A 21,096-nucleotide genomic window follows, 5' to 3' on the forward strand; every position below is an offset into this window, starting at 1 on the left:
ATAGAGTGGGTGTGTTCGTGCCGACCACTCACAAAGATTTGAAGAAACTTGAGATTTTTGTAATTTATTTTGTACTTTCGACCAATAGTTTTCTAATAATTTTTAATACTGTTTGATTCATGCCCCAAATAGTTTCTCAATAAAACCGTAAACAGGAAACAAGAAGTAGGAACGTTAGGAACGTGAACAAACAAGCTCTAGCTCTTATTATACAATCCGGTAAAACCCCACTTCATTTTATTTCATCTCCTATAATCATGAATATATATCCAATATACAACAAACTATATAATTTAATACGAAATCCCAAAATATTAACTTATTTACCAGAACTTTAATTCGTGTGACAATCTCATAAAAATGTTCTCTCAAATTTCTAAGCTGATTTCAAAATTTCGTGGAACCTGCATTAGTGTGCAAACTAACCTTTTTGCAATTGACTTCAATCTCATCATATCTTTTGATCTTCGTCTTTCCTGATACCTATTTCATGAGTTACCTGGATTCAATGCTTTAATTGTCACACGACGCCACATTGCGGTCTCGGGATCGAATCTCAACTCCCATGTAGGCCAGTAGTGTAAGTTTTGCTTCAGTGTTAGAACACGAGGCTTCCCGTTCAGGTGGACCGTCCTCACACGGACAAACTGCTCGTGTTCTAATTCCTGGTAAACGTAGAGAAGAATTACATCGATGAGCATCTTGACTAGAACGAAGAAGTTTTACAAGTACTAGTAATTCGAGGTATTGATAAGTTGCTGAATAAGAAAATGCAGTAAAATATCCAAGTAATTCAAATAACTTGAACAAAAAACACCTACTCCAAGGGAATAAACAAAAAACAAAACACAACAAATAAAAAGACCTCCTGAGCAAACTTAACCCCAAAACCTAAACCAATTGCTTCATCTCCCTTGACACTCACTCTATTTATAACGGCTGATTACTAATATACCCTTAACACACAACTAACATTTCTAACATAAATAGACAATACATTTCGAAGACGAGTTGACCAATGATTGAGCTCTTAGTAGGGAGTGGATAAATGACAGACTGTTCAAGGAGAGCTTCGGAATCTTATATGTTGAGACGGTATCAGACACGGTATCAGACAGAGCAATCTGATGAAATGAATTCCATGATCTCGAGATGTCATCCCTCTGAGCGCTAAAGCTAAAGCTGCTTGGGGAATGATAGGAGTGTTTTTTGTATTAATATGGTGTGTTCTATTCTTGTGGAGGGGGTCTTCGTTTAGTCTATTGGTATGACATTCTCTCAGTCGATTGTTCTAATTAGTTGAGCTTTTCCGCTAGAACTAGAAGGGACTCTCATGTGGGTGCGAACATCTGACTTCTTATTAGCCGTGGCTGAATGAGCTGGCTCGCATAACTACTAGACAATTAGGTTCGTCCGTGATGCTTTGGGAGAATAATTGTTATGGATTCGTAAGTGAAGATAATATCACTTGAATCTTTTTGAAGTCCAAAAACAAATCCGTTAAGGCTTAGACTTAAAAAGAACAATATTATGCTGACGTAGAGACAAAGAGAGTTCATTATTCTACGAACTAGCATTTAATAACACAAGAAGAGGTAATTAAAATAATGCAATATCCAAACTAGAAATACATACCTTAGTGACATTAACAAAAGCATCTAAATCAGGAGTTAGCTTCCCATTCACTTCAACTATCCATTGAAGAGCATAAAGACCATATCTATGTACTGGACTCCCATGGCACCACCTGTAAAAGTGACCAAGCCAACCAATATTAAGACTATTTTTTTAACTATGAAGGATGCCAATTTCCACCATCCAATCATCCACCCGATTTCAGTTTGTAATTATTTGGTAACTTAGAAAGTTTTGACAACGCAAAGAATAAAATCATTGATTTTGGAAGATGAATTCTATTATGCATTGATTTTGGAAGATGAATTCTATTATGCTTGTATGTTATCTCAAAGAAGCACAAACACGAGACACGGACGAGACACGGACAAGACACGACATAGACATGGTGAGAACACTAGAAACTTGGGACATGAACACGACGAGGACATGATTAAAAAATATAAATATAAAATAAATATGATTATTTTAATTTATTTTAGTATATGATATTTTCAAATGAATTATGAAAGATACTGTAAAACAAGTAACCAATGCAGAGAGGGTGAAGAAACTAGTTAACTACTTTTAATGATACAATATGCCTTGGATAACAATATTTGGAAAACGACAAAAACCAAATAAAACGATTTAATATATTGTAAGAAAAAAGCTTGAAGTTAAAATACTTTTACTTCCAAATTAGTTATTTTCATCCTTATTTCTTTTCGTGACCATTTTTAATTATAAATAAAAGTTTGAACGCATCAATTTGAGCCTGAACCCGTTAGACATATAATACTTAACACGTCTGAAACATGTTTATTTTGCTTAAATAAGTGTTCAACATACCTCAAACAACTATTGAACTTGAACTCGTATCAATTTGTCCAACTAGTGTTCGACATATATTTATTGTGCTTAATAATATTTGACACATACCAAACACATGTCGGAGTGTCTGACACACACTATCAAAACTAAAGTGTATTTACTTCATAGGTTCCCAAGAACGCTTGGAAATAAATTTACCCTCAATCAATTATCGTATGCAAGGTTGCCACATAATAAATAAAGCATATCACCAACCCGAGCCATAATCCCTGAAATTAATATCCTAAAAAGCTACTGTCAACCTCAACATACTCAACTGGTTAAGGTATATGTCCTCGACCAAACGGTCGGAGGTTCGAATCCCCAACCCATATATTTGTTCAACTTGAAAAAAAAATCCAATACCTTGCCACATAAACACCATGACCTTCTTCGGGAAGAAATCCAAGAGCACGCACCGCAGGATGGGGATCTTGAACAATGCATCCACACCAATTTATTACACGGGTTGTGCCATTCCCATCTCTTACGTCCGTTCCAACAAGAAGATCAATTTCATGCCCCTAAAATGTCAACAAAACCATAGAAAATTTAGACTCTGATTGATAACGATTTTGTTGCCTGTTCTTTAAAATGATGTTGGTTTCCTCATGATTTCTTTAGTATGTTCTTAACTTTTCTTGAAAAGCACACTTTAATTCTTAGCCAAATTTTGAAAGCAAAACAAGTTTTTACAAGCCACTTTTTTTAGTTTTCACAACAAAAAAAAAACAAAAAACCAAATGATTATCAAACGACTCATTTCCTTTGTTTTGTGATATATGTTGAAGCACAATATCAAAAAGGCTGTTACTTCTACACCATTCCCCTATTAAGACCTCCGATGCTCCAAAAACAATATTGAAAGTAATGAAGAGAATAAAAGAAGAGCGCATATGATTTGGCTCACCTGCCGGAAAATAGTCATGTTAAGTTTTCCATCGGTGGTATAATTTTTGTCTAGTTCTTGGCAAGCATTTTCTATGTCATAGAAGCACGTAATTGGCTGTTTATTTATCGCCAAAACCATATCTCCTTGCTCCAGTAGATTTTCGGCCTTTGATCCAGCTAGACAACCTTTAACACGTAAAACCTGCCGCCTGATTGGATCTTTCTTAACAAGAGCCTAGAATAAAGATTAAGGCACAGTGAAGACAGGGACTGGTTATCTGAAATATATTAACAATAAATTGTCTTTTGATAACAAATAAAAAATAAAATAAATAAAAACCACCAAGTACTTGATTTGCAAAATATAAAGATAATAAGACCTACAAGAAAAAAGTTCCACCAAGGATTCAAAGTTTATAATCTAAGATTATTGTTGGAAGAATGACATTTATGTTTTAAAGGATGGACATAAAGATATTAGTCCATCAATCTCTAAATCAATATAAATGTTGTAACTAGAGTATTAAATTTTTGTCAGCATATCAACATTTGCATTAGTCCACGAATACAACATCGACACAAGGGGTGAATTGAAATTTCCATAGTGTCGTAGAAAAATTGAAAAAAATATAAAAAACGTCAACATGATATAACTAATATGGACATAAGGTTAATATTAATAATTTTGAACTTCTTTAAAAAGTGTGAAATGCTTATTTATTAATTTAAATATTTATTACAAACTTTTTAATTTTATAAATTTTTCAGAAATATACATCAACATGAACATTGACATTTATCGGTATTTCCATAGAATAGAGACATCAAAATTTAAAACCTTAGTCAAAGGATTCTGAATGTAAGTTTAAATATAAAGGTCAGCAGCATATTCAGAGTACTTAGAAAGATAAAACTTTGACCAACTATAAAAATACCTGCACCCATTCATCGCTCAGTCCAAAACTTCTGGCCTTCGAGAGCAGTGTTGGATAAAGTTCAACTTCCAAAATTCTGACTACGGGCATTGGCCTTTTGACTCCATTTATTAAAAGAGGAGGTCCATTTGACCCAGAAATAATTTTGTCAAGGACTTGGCTGATTGTGTATATAGGGATACCTCGTACAAACTGATGATCTTCTGACGAGCTGCATCCGAACTTCAGCTGCATACGTGATCCAAACAATCATGCTACATTCTACATAAAATCTGGTGCAGAAAAAAACTGGACTAACCTGAGTAGAAAAACTTCCCCAGATAGCTTGGACCCTTCCATGCTCATCTGTGAGCACTCCCGAAAACGTACTACCAAAATCTGATGAAAGATAGTTATTAAAAGACATCTTAATATCATAATTGATTATTTATATGTGATATAACCTTTCCTTACCAGTGTCAAGTTCAATTACTTCCATATTAGTAGCTCTGTATCGCGGGGAATCAGCAGAGCTAATATTTAATGCAGCACAAGGATTGGTTACAATTGATTTTCTGGATGTTGCTTGCAGACTTCTACTTAATCCCACAAGATATACTGAATCACCACGCTGCAGTGCAGGCTCTGTTAAGGAAGGGTAAAGACTGTCTTACTCGGTAAAAATAAAATTAAATAAAACAACCTATTAGGAAAAAGGTCTAAAAAAATGGAAAATGAGTTATTTTAGGAAACAAAGACATCTCATATCACCTATAAGCTTTTCTTTTCTTAATATATACTTTTCATTGCAATTTCAAGAAGGAAAAAAAATAGAATTATTTGAACACGATAAATGCACTAAAGCACATATTTAAGACAAAAGAAGACAGAAATTGTTATTCATTTAAAATAAGTATTTACCAGGATTTAAAAGAATGATTTATCATGATTTCATTGGCTATTTGTCACACTTGCTTTTACCATCACCAGATGCACACCATTTATAAAAGATTATTAGTTGTAGATACTAGGGAGATGTTCTGGAGTTGAATTGAAGTGAAAACATGTCTACAAAATTGTTTTGAAAGTCCTCTCTTAATTTGTCACACGGGTGTCTTTATTCTTTTCTTATCTTTTTTTTTTCCCCTGAAGGAAACAATTTCATTGATGATATAAAATGTTACAAGAGGGTAAACCCATCCAAAATATTACACAAAGCTTCACCAATTCAATAGCAGTGAGTTTAAGCCGCAACTACAAAAGGGATGCACATTTTTGCACCAATAAAGAGCCAAAAAAAGGATTACATCAAAAAGGCCATCCAAGGACTTCTCTTCAGAACAATCTTCAAAAAGGCCATCAGAAAGGTCACACGGGTGTCTTTTATTTATTGTTCTTTCTTAGAAAAATCTAGGACTTACGAACAATGATCTTATGTGCACATTAACCTCATCTTTTACAAGCCAAGCCACCTGACCATGGCTCTAACAGTGCTTCAGTATGTAGACATTCCTTTCTTTGCAATGCTAAAGCGCAGAAGCTCACTTAATTATATCCTCGTGAGATGATTACTAATAGTAGTATACTTAAAGACAAAGGCTCTTTTTCTTTTCATCCCCAAAATCATGGAATCATAAAAAGCTGCAAGCCCAAACCACTGGCAAGATTTCAATGTTTGAAAAAATTATTTACTTTCGGAGTCGTACTCTCATTTTGTTTTAGATTCTTTACCGTGGTGCAAAATTGAGAAATGGGATGTTGGATTTCCTTCTCTATTAGTTGTTTGTTAATACAATAACTAGAGTAACATCTTAATGATTAATCAAGAGTGCAGCCTAGTTCAGACATTCAAGATGTCTGAAACTCTCCTATCTATGCTCTACATAACAAAGGTAGCCTTCCCCCTTTCCCTTGCACAGAAATAATAAATATTAAATGGAAAACGCATTATCAATTAACAGCACACTTCTTTTCTCGGTGATGTCTAAATCAAAGGAAATTCTTTTGTAAATTACAGCTTATCCATGGTTGTGAACAACTGGGAAGCCATCATTTAGTGTTTTTTGGGGTTTCTCTCTACCCAGCCCTTAATCTGTTTTGGTTATTTTGTTTATATAATATTTGTCTCAGGTTTCATATGAAAAAAAAAAACAATTAACTACCCAACATTATATTAAGATCAAATCCGACATGGCTAATTAACTATGCCAACTACTCTCACCATCAGAAACTATAGCTACCGGAACCCTAGCTGCATTCCTCAATGGTGCACCTTACTTTTAGCCTTGTAACCTTAAACCTAACCTTTGTCATCTGTAGCTATCAGTGGCCCCTTGTATCTCCAACGAGTTCTGTTCTCTAACAAATGCCATGACCCCACTTCTGTTTCTGTTTTCCTCACCATCCATTGCATCTAAGGTTCGTTCAGAAACCCTAGATCTATCTATTATGGTGTGGTCCACTCTCTATTTGTGACTCCTGCACCCGTTTGTGTTTATGTTTGTGTTCAAATTTGAGATCTTTGTTTTTTTCTTTTTTAATTTAATACCCAAGAACAATCCTTGGGTAGTCTTTCCAACAACTTCGCCAGCAACTTTGGGTGATCTTTAGTTCTGTTCCAACCACCTAATTTCTAGTCAATAAATTACATGATTTTTCAATGACCACTCTCCAAAGGGCCTAAACAACATAACACATCATTTCTACTTTGCCTTTATAGATAAAAGTATAACATTTATTAAAGAAAGTAAAATGGAAGAGAGATAAATCAGACAACTCATTTTGATGTTCCAGTTACCTTACCTTATGTAATAAGGTTAGGTAATCAAAGCAAAAAATAATAATAATAATAAATAATAATAATAATAGAAGAAATTTACCGGGAAGTAATTTTGCAGCCTGAACCACTGAGGCACCAACAGATCCAAGCGAAGAGGGGTCATATGCAACAAGAGCATAGTTATGAACAGGATGCAGAAAAACCACCTGCAGCAATAAAAGAAGTGCAAAATTAGCAGTCCGTGACTGTTGGCATAATTGACATTCAGACCTACAAAATATTTACCTCCCCTGGGATCTCTATGGGAAAGGCGGCGAAAGATAGCATGATATCACAAGCTGATATCGCAACAGTATTCTTGTCAACAGCAACTAGTCCCATGCTTTGAGAGTGGTATATTATGACACCTGTCCCAAAAAAATGTTGTGAATGAACACCATCAAGCATACATGATGGTGGCACGTGTACCTGCAGAGTGATGAAAACATCATAATAAACATTTATTAACTGAACAAGATATACGAAAGAAAAGAGAATCAGGTATCTCTCTAAACCTAGATTACAGTAAAGAAAGAAAGAAATAACAGTGGCTGGTTAAATAAAAGAATAGGTAATTACAGAACTCTTTGTCAGAAAGCAAAAACAACCCTGATGGTCTTCACATTGAAGCAAACTATGATTATCAATATAGCCAAGAACAGTGCTTTTTTTTTTCCAGAAGTTAATGCAGTTTAAGGCAGGCCAAGGTGGGAGAATCAGGTTCTGCCTCGATAAATGAGCGTTTGAAGATTCCCTTGCACAAGTCTTCCCAGATCTCTTCACAGTCTCTTTGAAACATGGGGGCTTCTATCGACAAGTGTTGGAATGCAGAGCAGAATGCTTGGGACCTGGGGTTTATAAGAGGTCTTTTCAAGAGAGAAGTGGATAGTTGGGTCAATTTGGTTCAGTCTCTGGATCCAGTTGTGTAGGGGATGGGCCAGATAAAATCGTTTGGTTTCTTGAAAAGGATGGGAAATTTTCAACGAAGTCGACCTTCTTGAAGCTTATGAGTGTTTCTTCGAAGCTGAGTTCCCCTCTGCTCAATGGACTCTGGAAGAACAATATTTCCTAAGAAAGTCAAAAATTTTCTTCGGTCTATTGCTCTCTGATATTTGAACACACATGAGAGACTGCAAGTTAGATGCCTGGATTGGAATCTTTCCCCCTCTGTTTGCTCTCTCTGTTTGGGAGAGGTTACGTAAACTATTTGTATTTTTTTTTTCTGAAAAGAAACTATTTCATTGAAAAGATGAAATAAGAATACAAAAGGGGGACCGACGAGTGGGCTGCAAATTAGATAAGAGAGAGGCAAAATTTATAGTTTCTTGTTCGTATCTTGTTAAAGAAAAAATCTGATTCGTTCAAAAGAAAAATAAAATAAAATAAAAATTATTGCAATCTTACCTCAAACATCACAAGAGTGGGCTCTATAATTCGTTCAGGAAAAGAAGCATTAGCCGCTATGGCTGCAACAGTTCCACCTTGATAATCCCGTAAAATTGCAGTTTGCGCAGCAGTTTCATCCTCCAAGATGGGCTCTTGAGTTTCGTGAAAAGAACAGTCAGCAACATTTCCATCAGTCAATCGATCATCTTCTACTCTTCGTTTCTTAATTCCAACATCAGATCTATCTTGAGAACGAGCCTCCTCTGACACATGTTCAAAATTGGTTTCCATACTTACCACACCATCAATTATTTCTTGGTTGTTCACTTGATGCACGTGCCTTATATGAGAAGAGTCATCACTGAATACATCTGTCTGGTTCATATAACCGTCTCCCAGATTAGTCATTGGAGATGACTGTAAATGAAGGTGAGGTTGAAAAGCAGGCTTGGCTATCCATAAACCAGTACTATCATCACGGACATATATTTGAGGAGGGGCGTACCATTCATGATGATCAACTGTGACTAGGACAGACTGCAGGTAACAAGAGAGGCAACAATAAATTGATAAGAATTCCAGAAGGAGAACAATATGAATTAACGCGTAAGACAAGTATCAAAGGTCTAAATATCAGCTTACAATGCAAAGATGAAATTAGAATAAGAGAAATGATCTATGAAGAAGCAACAACAAAGATGACCTTATAATTTCAAATTAAAACCTCAAGAAAGCTGTTGTTAATGAAGAGTGCAACAGTTTGACATAAACATATATTTTCATGTTTGAAGCTTAAATTACATAGAAATTCGAATGATGAGGCTTTTTAGTCATTGGTCTTTGTTTTACTTTGTACTACTTAGTTCTTATTTTTCTTACCTATGTCAAGACTCAAGTTAACTTGACATTCTTTGCCCTTAGCAAAGCTGGTTTCTGGTAATTAGTATTTTAAAATGCAAATTTTCTGGAATGAGTTTAATGGGGAAAAGCTGATTAAAGGAGCTGTGAAGCAAAATGCTGCAGCATAGGGGTAGGAATTTTTTTTTAATATGAAACACTATATTTCATTGATGGTATGAAATATACGAAAGGTCACAAGGACAAATTACAAGAACGTCTCCAACTAGATAAAAGGTTGTTTAGGTTGTAACTATTGAAGGGAGAGTAGAAACATTTTCACCAACCAAGAGCTAGAACAATAACTCTATAAAAATAAAAAATAATAAAAATAAAAAGCCACGAAAGGGAGAGATGTGTCGTTGAAGACCCTGTTGTTCCTCTCCAGCCCTAAATTTCAAAGAAAAGCCCTGATGAGCTGGAAAATTTCAAAGCTAAAATTCCAAAGAAAGTGGTAGGAAAATTTATAAGCTAAAATTCCAAAGAAAATGGTAGGAAAATTTCAAATAAGCAGGTGGAAATGCTACAACATTTCCACGTAAGCTAAAATGAACAAAAGCATCTATATCTCAGCTGAACAAAAGCATCTATATCTCAGCTGGCAGAACGTAAACAGAGAAATATACTTTCCAGGGAGGATTAGGCCCATTTAATAAAAGAATTTCCAGCTCAGCACTAGATTACAATGGAAGTCTTATATAAATATGAAAAGGAAGAAAGATAAAGGGTAGCATGGGAAGGAGGGAGGTTGCAGCTGAATGAGAAATGACAAAAAAGGAGGAAACAACTTTAGGGACAAGGGAAAGAGTAGCAACTTGGATCAGTGATTTGAAACTAGACTCTCTGCTAGCAATCTTCCTTGACCTCAAACAAATCCTAAAGATACTGCCCAAAATAGAGTTCAATGGGATGGGATATTAAATTTAGAAGAAATTTTGAGGAAACGAAATAATTGAATGGGCTTCGTTGTCAAATCTCTTGGCTAATCATTTAGTTAGAAACCAAGAAGACTACAGAATATGGGCGCTAGAAGGAAGTGGGTGCTTTTCAGTCAAATCTTTAGTCCCAAGGTAATGACTGATAGAGAGTCCTCCAGCCTGATTCTAACAATTGACATCTAGAAGGTCAAGCATCCAAAGAAGGTAAAAATCTTCCCTTGGATTTTTGCCCATGAAAAGATGGGTACGCTGAGTAGATTGCAGAATATATCGCCCAGCTGATGTTTAGGTCCCAATTGGTGTATTATTAGTAAGGAAAACGTGAGGACCAAATACACTTATTTTTCTCATGCCCTTTTACAGAACACTGTTGGCTGAACCTTTTTAATTTTCCAACTTGAAGTAGTGCTTTCCTAAAAGTAGCTCTGAGGCTGCCTGCCAACTCCAGTTTAGTGGTATCTTCTATGGTCCTATGAAAGTTCGGTGGATAAATGCGGTGGATGCTTTGCTGTGGAGGTTATGGTTTGAGAGAAACAAAATAACTTTTAAAGGGGTGAAGTCTATTTGTGAAGAGTTTTGGGATCTAGTCAAAGGCTTCCACTTGGTGCTCTTTTTCAAAGCTATTTTGTATATAAACTTTTTGCCAAATTTATGCCAACTGGGAAGCTATTTTGTAAACCCCTTGGCTTGTTGAGGATAGCTCATCTCCTCACTTTTTATATCATCCTCTTTCAGTAATGAAAAACTAAGTTTCTTATCAAAAGAAAAAAGAATTCACCAGTATATCTTCGTCTTCCTATCAAGGGTGGGGCCTGCAGTCATTTGGAACAAAAAGACTTCAAGGCATCCAGATGCTACACAACAAACATCAAAAGAAGTCCACACTTCTTCCTAGAGAAATCTAGGAAAGTGGATAAGTAAATCTGCTCTGCGACCTCATAAATTGCATTTTATAACATTCCAACAAAAACTGAGTTCTTAAATACATCACTTTATCCCAGAAGTGGATGAAGTACATACGAGAAAAGAAAATAAGCTTGATACCTTTCAACTGTGGGTTCTAGTTTATGCACTGCATAAATATAAAAAAATGCAAAAAGTCTCAATTTAACTGCATTTGTCTTACATAAAATAATTAATTAATTGCAATCAATTTTCTTCTGATGACCATTATCATTAATTTTAAATGTCCTCATACAAACCAATTCCAAAGATGCAAAGTGAAAATTCGTTAAGGGACAGGTAAACAAGAAGCAAAACACTGAATTCAGCTGAAGAATAAATTTTCCAATTTATAATTACCATATACCTTTCTTCGATGACGATCTGTATAGCTTATATATTCCAATGGAACCCGGGTGCCCCTAGACAACTTGGATAGCACTGAGACTAGATCCTCAACTCTTGAAATTTCTTCACCTGCAAACTTCTTAATGATAGCATGACGAGGAACTCCTGCTCTAAACAGCATATATCTGCAAAATAGCAAGTATACAAACCTCTTCATTGAAGAAAGAGAATAAAGTTCTACATAGGTATTCTAGTCCCTCCTTAAAGCTTATGATTTCAAAATGATTATATAAAAACAGTTTCTGGATCGTACCAATCCCTTCTATGGTGGACTCAACCATGTTTAGATTACTATTCATAAACTAAATGGGAAGAGTTATTATATCCCTTGGTCACAGTCAGGTGAAGTGTATATATGTACAAATGGAAAGGAAGAATATCTCACTGAAGAAGCTCAACAACCAGCAACCACTAATTCAAAGTACAAAGCTTGGAAAGCCAGAAACAATATGGTTATGTCTTTGTAAATCAACTCTATAACAACTGGAATTGGTGAAAACTCCCTCCTTTTTCACAAGGTAAAGAAAATATGGGATGCAGCCAAAAGGAACTGTTTGTTGTTCGTTTTATTTAAAAGAAAGGAATGATATTTATATGAAGATAGTTAAGAAAAATGGAATCCTCAAATTTCTATAAGGTATAAACAAGATCTTTCCCCGGGGAAGATTGACTTTATGCAACTCGGTGCTCTCTAATATTCCCTCCTAGTACATGTGAATCTTCCTTGTGCCATCCAAAGTAGTTTTTGAGATTGAAAAGAAGCTACACAATGTTCTTTGGGTAGGTCAAGAAGGTGGCAAGATCAATCACTTGGTTTGATGGACTATAACCTCTAAATCACTTTAGGATGGTGGGTGCTCTCTAATATTCCCTCCTATTACATGTGAATCTTCCTTATGCCATCAAAAGTAGTTTTTGAGGTTGAAAAGAAGCTACACAATGTTCTATGGGAAGGTCAAGAAGGTGGCAAGATCAATCACTTGGTTTGATGGATTGTAACCTCTAAATCACTTTAGGATGGTGGTCTAGGAATCGGTGGCCTACAGCACAAAAACACAGCACTTTTGGCAAAATGGAGTTGGCATTTCATTAATAAATCTGATTGTTTCTGGCACAAAGTTGTATCAAGTATACATAGTGTGGATCCATTAGGACGGCATATAGCCGGGAAAAAGAACACTAGTTTTTGAAGCCCTTGGTTTGGATTTCCAGAATCTGGAGAAGATGAAAATATATTCTTTCTTCAATATGGCAAATGGCAAAAAACTATCTTTTGGCATGATTGTTGGTCAGGCGATCTTCCTCTCAAATAGTGCTTCCCACTTCTTCTTAAAGTTGTTCCGCTGACAGATGGTTTTTTTTTTCTTTTAATTCTCGGAGCAGCTTTGTCTTTTATGAAAAATCACCTATAAAAGGCTTCTGAAGGAAATCTCAGAACTTAGCCGTATGTTGAAAGCTTTGGATTGGGTTAAATTGTCAGATGTTGAAGATTTATTAGGCTCGAATTTGGAGTCTTCAAGGCAGTTTTCCGTAAGTTCTGTCTTCAATCAGTTATTCAAATATTTCCCTTCGCAGAAAGATGTTCTTTTAGCAGTTTGGAAACTAAAAGTCCAAAAAGAACCAATTTTCCAAAATAGATTCAAGATTGTACAATAGTTCTTATATTCATTAAAAAACATCATATCAAACTCTACCTTTCTTGATTTTAAAATTTTCATAAACCTGTTTCTGATTTAAATAGCTAACAGATTTGATTAGGAATAAAATTTCTCTAGCAAAGGAGGAAGAAACAAAGATGTCTCGTGGAAGAAATGTTCAATGCATGTATGATGTATTTTACACTTGAAGCAAGATGCAACTTCAGAACTTGAGAACAATAAAGATTTTTGGTGAAAGAAACAATTTCATTGATGATATGAAATTACAAAAGCCCCAAATAGGGTTACATGAAGCACTTCCAGTTGGCTACTAGGGAAGTGGTTGCTAAATAAAGGGGAGCATTTACACCAAGATGTGACTAGGTAAACTATAGCATCAAAAATGAAATCAAAAGAACAAGAATGATAGATAAAGTTGTTAACAAATTTGTTTAAAACCACATATAGTATAGGTTATGAACTTTTCCAAGTCCTAAGATAATCCTTGTAAAACCTAAAAATAGATGATTGAAATAAACGTGGTATGGTCATGTAGATGTCTACAACAAACTACTAAACATATTCTAGACTGTGTATGGCTACAAGAAAGTATTCCACTAAAATCACGTAAGACCAATATAAGATCACAATAAGCTTACCCTGGTTCCGTAACATATACAAGACTGCATTTAAAACGAAAATTTCGGGCCTGCATTGATGAAAAGCTAAACTAAGTTAAGGTGCTATTCCAGGAGACATAATCATCAAAAACTACATACCAAGCAAAAATGTACAGAGAGATATAATGGTCAAGAATGATCTATGAACCAAGCAACACATGGATTAAGAATAATACTAGTGTCTGCAGGAGTTGGCCGTAGAAAAAGTTGAGACATGCCTAAATAAACTCAGCAACAAAAATTTGAAGCAAACATGAAGTTGAACGTGCTGACCAATCAAGTACATAAGGCTAAAAATATAAATAGTCGTGGTCATGGAGTTTAACTATTTGACTGATGGCTAATCAACATGCCTATACGAGTGGACCCTTTTTGCATCATAGACTGCAGTTGCCACTCACCTGCTGGTATGAAAGAGGATGTATCACCGCACCGCTTACTTCTAAAAAGTAATCAGGAGTTATGGAGTGTAGATCCTGTACCTGAAGTTTACATCAAAAACATATCAAGTTCAGTACCACATTGAGCAAAAACAAAGTGGAAGTATTTTAGTAACTTTATCTGATAAAACACAAAATGGACGAAGTATATAAAATTGATAATTCACAAGTAAACAGTCAAGCAAGAGGATCAGCTTATTCGCTTATCCACGCCCATTGAACACTTCTTCATGGATTCCATAGATAAACTACACTGCCCAACATCAAATATGCATTACCTATGATTATCCCACAACCAACAGACTATTCTAAAATAATTAATCTTGAGTTATTCATACTCATAAAAGACAATCTAATTCAAGTTTGATGCAACCAATTATCCATCCCACTGGAGACTCCTTAGAAGAAAAATAAACCAGTCACTCATAATTGCTACTACACTATTGCCTATTGGGAATAGTATTTTAAATGAAACACTTTTCGTATGAACAATTCTTGAGAAAAAATACCAAGTGCTTCCCCCAAAAGCACTTAAACGAGATGCAGTTAAAATATTTTGAAAAGTTATCTTAATTAGTAAAAGCACTTTTAACATCTTGAAAATCTATCTCAAACACACACAGTATCCAACCAGAAAACTCTTTGACTGAACCTGACTGATTGGCAGTTGTTTCGACAATCTGCATTTGTCCTAGGGATTGAAATTTGTTTTTATTTCACAAGTTATGTGCAACATAAACAAAGATGTTTTTGCAAATAATGGCTATTAAATTAGACAATGATGAGTTCAACGTTGTGAAATGAAAACACCTCACCACTAGGTGTACAGTGAATGATGTACCACCCCTTTCAACTTGGATATCAATTGTCTGGTTCACACTGTCATCGATTAGAGTCTCCATTTTCAGAAATTGGGTAATTACCTGCATCATTTTTTAATAAAATAAAATTTCAGTAAAGAAAATAATATGTAATGGCAGACTGAAAAGGAATCCAGCCGAAACAGAAAGAACTAAGAAACAAATGATACAAACTTTCCCGTCCTCCTTGAAAAACACATCTTCTACAACTAGAACAAATCCAATAAAGCTTCATTTATTTCTTCAATAATTTTCATTATTTCTGCTCTTAAGATATCTAATCAATACTTTTGTTATAATATGCCTGAAACAATATACCAAAATCCAAAACATGATTGCAAGCTAACTGCATTTTTGTGTTTGGACAAAAAACAATTATATTTTTTTTAACAAGAAACAAACTTTTTATTGATGGATGAAAAGAAAGAAAAAGTTCAATGATGCAAACTACCTAGAATGAGTGAAGAAACAAAAAACCAAACAAAAAGGCAGGTTCTCCAAATATTACAAGACACAAGTGATGAATAAAACAATGAAGAGCAATGAAGAATGTAAACTCCAGGGAAGAACTTTGGAAAACAAAAAACCAAATTAGCTGAACCCGCTACCATTAGGCTTCGAAAACAACACCATAAATCACAAAGCAAATGCCCAGAAGAGAAGATCAACTAGAAAACTTTGAAGAAAGCCAAAAACCGAATGAGACACCCATGAAGATTGATACTTCTGTAAAAACGGACTCGGCCCTCAAGAAAAGATCTAAAATTCACGAAAGACACATCCTCCATGATAATCAAAGAGAGGTCCAACCAATAAAATCATCAACCTTCAAAAATCGTCTTGGAAACAAAACTCTTACCATCCCCAACCCGAAAAGGGCTAGGGAAAGAAACTCATATCCTTCGACTATGGTTCTGACCCAGGAGTATGCCTAGAGAAAATACAATAAGCTGCAGTTTTCTTCTGGAGAACTATCAAGGACCAGAGACCAGGTACCTCGATACTAATAGGATGTATACCAGTAAATAGCAGTTTATTAGCCTCTTGTCCGTTTAATAAAATTTGACATTATATTAGTCTATAGCTTCCATGTATACGTAGATATACATATATATATTACTCTAGTGTATACAATGAAATAAGTATTTTGATATTATTATGAAGAGAAATAATGGTATCAGAACAAGGCTTGAGTACAGAGCAGCTTCACTTTCGTAAGGGCAAAACAATCTGTTCAAAACCAATGTGATCGTGAAAACAAGATGTCTCCTGGTCATGATGGTCGAAGAAAATGTCTTAATTTTGAGATAATACAAGTATTTTTCTATATTCAAATATGTGCAACTAGGTCTAACTAGGTCTACTTATAGTAGAAAGATCCATTACCATATAAGGAAAAAGACAATAAAGACCAAATATTAACGACTAATATTTACACACAAAGTATTTATAAATATTAGGAATTACAACAAAATATAATCAAAGTAGTCCAAAAATTCCGTGTCCTCACTACAAACAAAATGTCAAGCTAAACCACTGAAATTGTCATTAAAGCTAAGAGCCAAATAACCATAAGACAGGAGTTTCATTCAGAAGGTACAATGCATAAAAAACGTAGGTATAATTCAAAGGATTTAATATTGGAAGTGTTCAAATTGAAATTTTTGCTTACTTCCCCATTCATGCGAACAAGCACATCACCTGGATCCAGAAGTTTGTGGGCTGGGCCACCTGGCACCTACAACGTCGGAATAAACAGTGGATTAATATAAAGTGTAATTGTTAGTTGAAATTTCAAAACAAAATAAAACTTATTACCACAGAGTCCACAACTAGCATTCCAGTTTCACCAGGTGGAGAAGCAAGGCGAACCATCTAAACAAGGTAGTCATATTAACGATGGAAACACTTTACTTTGTAACGAAAATAATTTTGGAAAAGAAAAGGATTGGTTTAAGAATGAATTAAACCTGTTCTGTTTCACTTCGAAGGCCAAGCCTACGTATCTCATCAAATCCTTTGTGGAGAAAGGTCGCCTACATCAAAAGGAAAAAAATAGTAATAAGAAAGAAACGAAGAAAATTGTGTATTTGTGATTAGCATGTCACTTTACATGCACAGCAGCTTATAATACAGTCACCCACATCCCAGTGGGGGTCAGTCATTCACCCAACAATAAATCTAGTCAAATCATACAATACTTAAAAATAAAAAACATTGCACATTAAAATCAGGTCAACGGTATGATTTGGCTCATTCTCCAAAGACATGAAACTATGTGCAAGGGAGTATGATTTGGCTCATTCTTCTCACCAAGTACACCACACAAGAAACAACTTCCAATTTCCTCTGCGTGGACATTAAAAAACAATTTCTCTGATATTGTGTTGAATTTTCAGTTGAAGGATTGGTTTCTAAACTTTTGATGATATCTCAGCAAGAGAAAAATCAATAGCGGGCATCCCTTGCTTATGCTAGTTCCTTCGTGGAATAGTCAGTACAGGCAATTGAAGAATACAGATCAAATCTGCTGTTGGTCGATTTTCCACTAACTCACTTCCTGAGGTAGCACCTTACCTTCCTTCCTATTTACGCAAATATGGAAAAGAAAATATGATAAGGTTATATCTTTGTAGGTGGGCTCCAAATTGTTAACCCTCTCTTTCTGGAACTGGTTTGAAGAAATATATAAATATTATGCAGAAACTTATGATCGTCTCTTCGTTTCCTACTCTTATTCTTCCAAGTGTTGGATGGAAGCTCTCAGCTATTTTGGAACTCATTTCACGTGTCTTCATTGTATAAAGGATTTTATTCTGCTTGTTTTTTTTGCACCATTTCATAGGTAGAGTGAAGATTATGATGTTATTACTTCTTGTGAAAGGATTGGTAACATTAGCCTGCTAGTAATGTTCTGCTTGTTTTCACTATCATCCTGGGTTCTTGGTGTCCCAGCAGCAACTGCACTAGTTCCCTCCCCACTGCTGTTAGCATTAGTTTTATTTTTAGCTACTGAAACTTAAGTTATCCTCCAAAAACAGTTATGATTCAGCCAAAGTAGCATCGGACCATTTACAAATAAGTTGTAAGCCTACAAGCCTAACTTTCCTTGAATATTACTTCTAAACCCATTGATGGACTGCATAATTGTTCATAAACTCACTCCCCACCCCCACCCCCCCCCCCCCCAAAAAAAAGGCCCTCGGCCTTCAATTGGCTTGAACTTAATCACTCCGCACTGAGGCAACATATTTTCAATTTGCAAGCCACCAGTCAGACCATCTTATTTCTCAGGGAGTTTCCATATGTTCAGAAAAATTCTCTACATTACTTAGCCAATCTAAAAATTTATTCTGTTAAACGCCCATCCAATGTTGGAAGATCAGCCAAATAACCCACAGGAACGTTGTCCTTGCATTAGTAAACCACAGAAGAAAGAGGGTTAAAACTCTTGTAATGATTTGGACAGCCAAGAACTTTTCTGAATGAGGCGAATCCAAGCCATACCGAAAGCCTCCAACAACTAGATCCACAGGCTGCCCACCAGCAGACAAAACAAAGGTGGTGAAGGGACATCACAGAGAACGCACCAAATGAGATGATAAAAAAAGTTCTCCTGGACCTTGTACATCATGTTGATTGGCATTTCTTCTCTCTTCGACCTTTCCAACTTGCAAGGGGGTTTATTTGCAGCTTTCTACTGGAAGTTTCCATCTTGACTTCTCTGCTATTAGCCCACAGCTACATTTCAACCTAATTGGAGCTCTTTTTGGCTGGGTTATCTACCTTTCCCCATCACTTGTATACTTTTTCCTTCAATGGATTCTCTCTCATCTTGAAAAACCATATAGCAGGCATTTTATCTACATTTTTTTACTTTTGAAATAGACACTCTGATATGTGCAACTAAACACGTCACTATCAAAGGTGGTTTTAAGACATTAACACCACAAACATCTTGAGAGAGGAAAGGGGGAAAACCTTCCAACCGAACTTAGAGGGAGCCAGGGGAAAGAAAAAACTTCTTAATTTAATTTTTATAAGGATTCTTTCAACAACAAACCTGAAGCGTACCACGGGGAATGGAAACTGCTTCCCATTTATTAACATAAGAATCTCTGCCCTTCTGAAGAAATGTCAATGCCCTAACTACCTGCATTAGAAACAGAATTTCAATATATTTATAGTCCTAGGGAAATGGATCAACACCTGAAAGCTGCACACCATCGGTGCCACGAATATACAAAGGACATACTCTTTCCAAGGGTAAGAAAAATGCTGACGCACTTGAGGACTTGCTTCCAGCATTCAGTGCCACTGCCCTGCCTTGCCAATCAATTACTGGGGAACCACTTGAGCCACCTTTAGTTCCAGATGCGGCCTAAAAAATAAAAACAAAAAAACCAACGCAGGAGATTAAACTTAGCATGTATCATTCTAAAACTTAAAACAAATAAAGTAGACTAGAAATTTAGGAATAAATAAAATTGTTATATTTCTTCTTGTATTTACTGAATCAAATACCAGATCTTCTTACATGGAAGAAAGACCACGTATAAATAAGGAAAAAGTAATATATAAATATGGACAACTAATATTTAAAGTAAAGATTTAAGAAAAATTCAACAAGTAGGATGGAAGTATGGACATGTACATAGGATATAGACACAATGCAATTTTCGAAAAATTAGATGACCAGAGATTAGGGGTACATTCAATAAAATATATTTTTATATCAACTGCACATATTAACGATTTAAATTATAATGCATTATATGTTGAAAAAAATTATCGATGTATATTATGCTTACATCTATTCAATTTTAAGCAAATCTAGATTTAAATTATAATGCATTATATGTTGAAAATAATTATCGATGTATATTATGCTTACATCTATTCAATTTTAAGCAAATCTAGATATAGCTAAGTATTTCTCTATCGACATAAAATTTGTAACAGCAAAATAAGAACTGTCCCACAGAATACACAAGTTTTTCAAGGGAAAAAACAAATCTCAGACATTATTTTTTTTTTAAACTTTTCATACATGAAAGGGAGAAAAATGTTCAAGGATACAAGTTCCCAAAGAAGCGAAAAAAAGAAGAAAAACAACCAAACATAAGAACCAAAAGACAAGGTAATAGACGAGGTCCAAACCAAAGAAAAATCAGAAAGCTAAAATAACATATGCTGAAAAAACTCTCTCCAATGAAAAAACTTGGCCCTTTGGTAATCATATTTCATATATCAATGAAATAGTTTCTTTTTCAAAAAGAAAAAACTCTCTCAACAAAGCTTGCCAATCCAAAAAGGTTGTCTGCTAAGGAGGAAAAGACTGTCTGCTGAGGAGGATATCAAAACAACTACTTAATACAAACTGACCGCCTGAATGAAGAAGTCGTGAATCTGAAACCTCCCTCCACCAAGAAAAGACAAGAATACCAAAAGATCTCAACCCTTAAAATTGCTGCAATGCGACCAACCAAAAATTTGTTGCCCTTAATTAAAGTACTTATTCAGTGATTGGAACTAGGGTAATGTCAGTATCTTTAAAATATTGAGAAAAGCTTTGATTATCAATACAAGAAACCTTTTCGACTACCAGAGAAGGAGAAAGCAGGGATCCATTTTCTCATAATAACTTAAAGGGTCTTGATCTTCTACAAATAGTAATTTTTTTTTTCTGAACCAAAAGATCTCAACCCTCAAAATTGCTGCAATGCGACCAACCAAAAATTTGTTGCCCTTAATTAAAGTCTACTTATTCAGTGATTGGAACTAGGTAATGTCAGCAT

The 21,096-nt window shown here is 35.1% G+C and overlaps 1 protein-coding gene across 1 annotated transcript in view; it reads right to left on the minus strand.

Moving 5' to 3' along the window:
- Window positions 1-183: 183 nt before the first annotated feature.
- The window catches only part of DEG7 (DegP protease 7), a 38,908-nt gene continuing 17,995 nt past the window's right edge, over window positions 184-21,096 (minus strand). Inside the window, exons 6-24 of the mRNA XM_022287714.2 lie at window positions 19,554-19,679; window positions 19,362-19,451; window positions 17,269-17,334; window positions 17,117-17,173; window positions 16,971-17,036; window positions 15,254-15,361; window positions 14,400-14,480; window positions 13,978-14,027; window positions 11,641-11,806; window positions 8,515-9,033; window positions 7,357-7,539; window positions 7,172-7,277; window positions 4,767-4,937; window positions 4,612-4,691; window positions 4,314-4,541; window positions 3,398-3,613; window positions 2,854-3,011; window positions 1,636-1,747; window positions 184-665 (exon numbers count right to left, since the gene is read on the minus strand). Coding sequence (XP_022143406.1) covers window positions 489-665; window positions 1,636-1,747; window positions 2,854-3,011; window positions 3,398-3,613; window positions 4,314-4,541; window positions 4,612-4,691; window positions 4,767-4,937; window positions 7,172-7,277; window positions 7,357-7,539; window positions 8,515-9,033; window positions 11,641-11,806; window positions 13,978-14,027; window positions 14,400-14,480; window positions 15,254-15,361; window positions 16,971-17,036; window positions 17,117-17,173; window positions 17,269-17,334; window positions 19,362-19,451; window positions 19,554-19,679 — 2,760 coding nt within the window. The 3' untranslated portion in view covers window positions 184-488. The remainder of the gene's footprint in view (window positions 666-1,635; window positions 1,748-2,853; window positions 3,012-3,397; window positions 3,614-4,313; window positions 4,542-4,611; window positions 4,692-4,766; window positions 4,938-7,171; window positions 7,278-7,356; window positions 7,540-8,514; window positions 9,034-11,640; window positions 11,807-13,977; window positions 14,028-14,399; window positions 14,481-15,253; window positions 15,362-16,970; window positions 17,037-17,116; window positions 17,174-17,268; window positions 17,335-19,361; window positions 19,452-19,553; window positions 19,680-21,096) is intronic.

The sequence above is a fragment of the Momordica charantia genome, assembly GCF_013281855.1.
Source record: "Momordica charantia cultivar OHB3-1 chromosome 8 unlocalized genomic scaffold, Mcharantia_2.0 BLBB01000008.1, whole genome shotgun sequence".
NCBI lineage: Eukaryota > Viridiplantae > Streptophyta > Magnoliopsida > Cucurbitales > Cucurbitaceae > Momordica > Momordica charantia.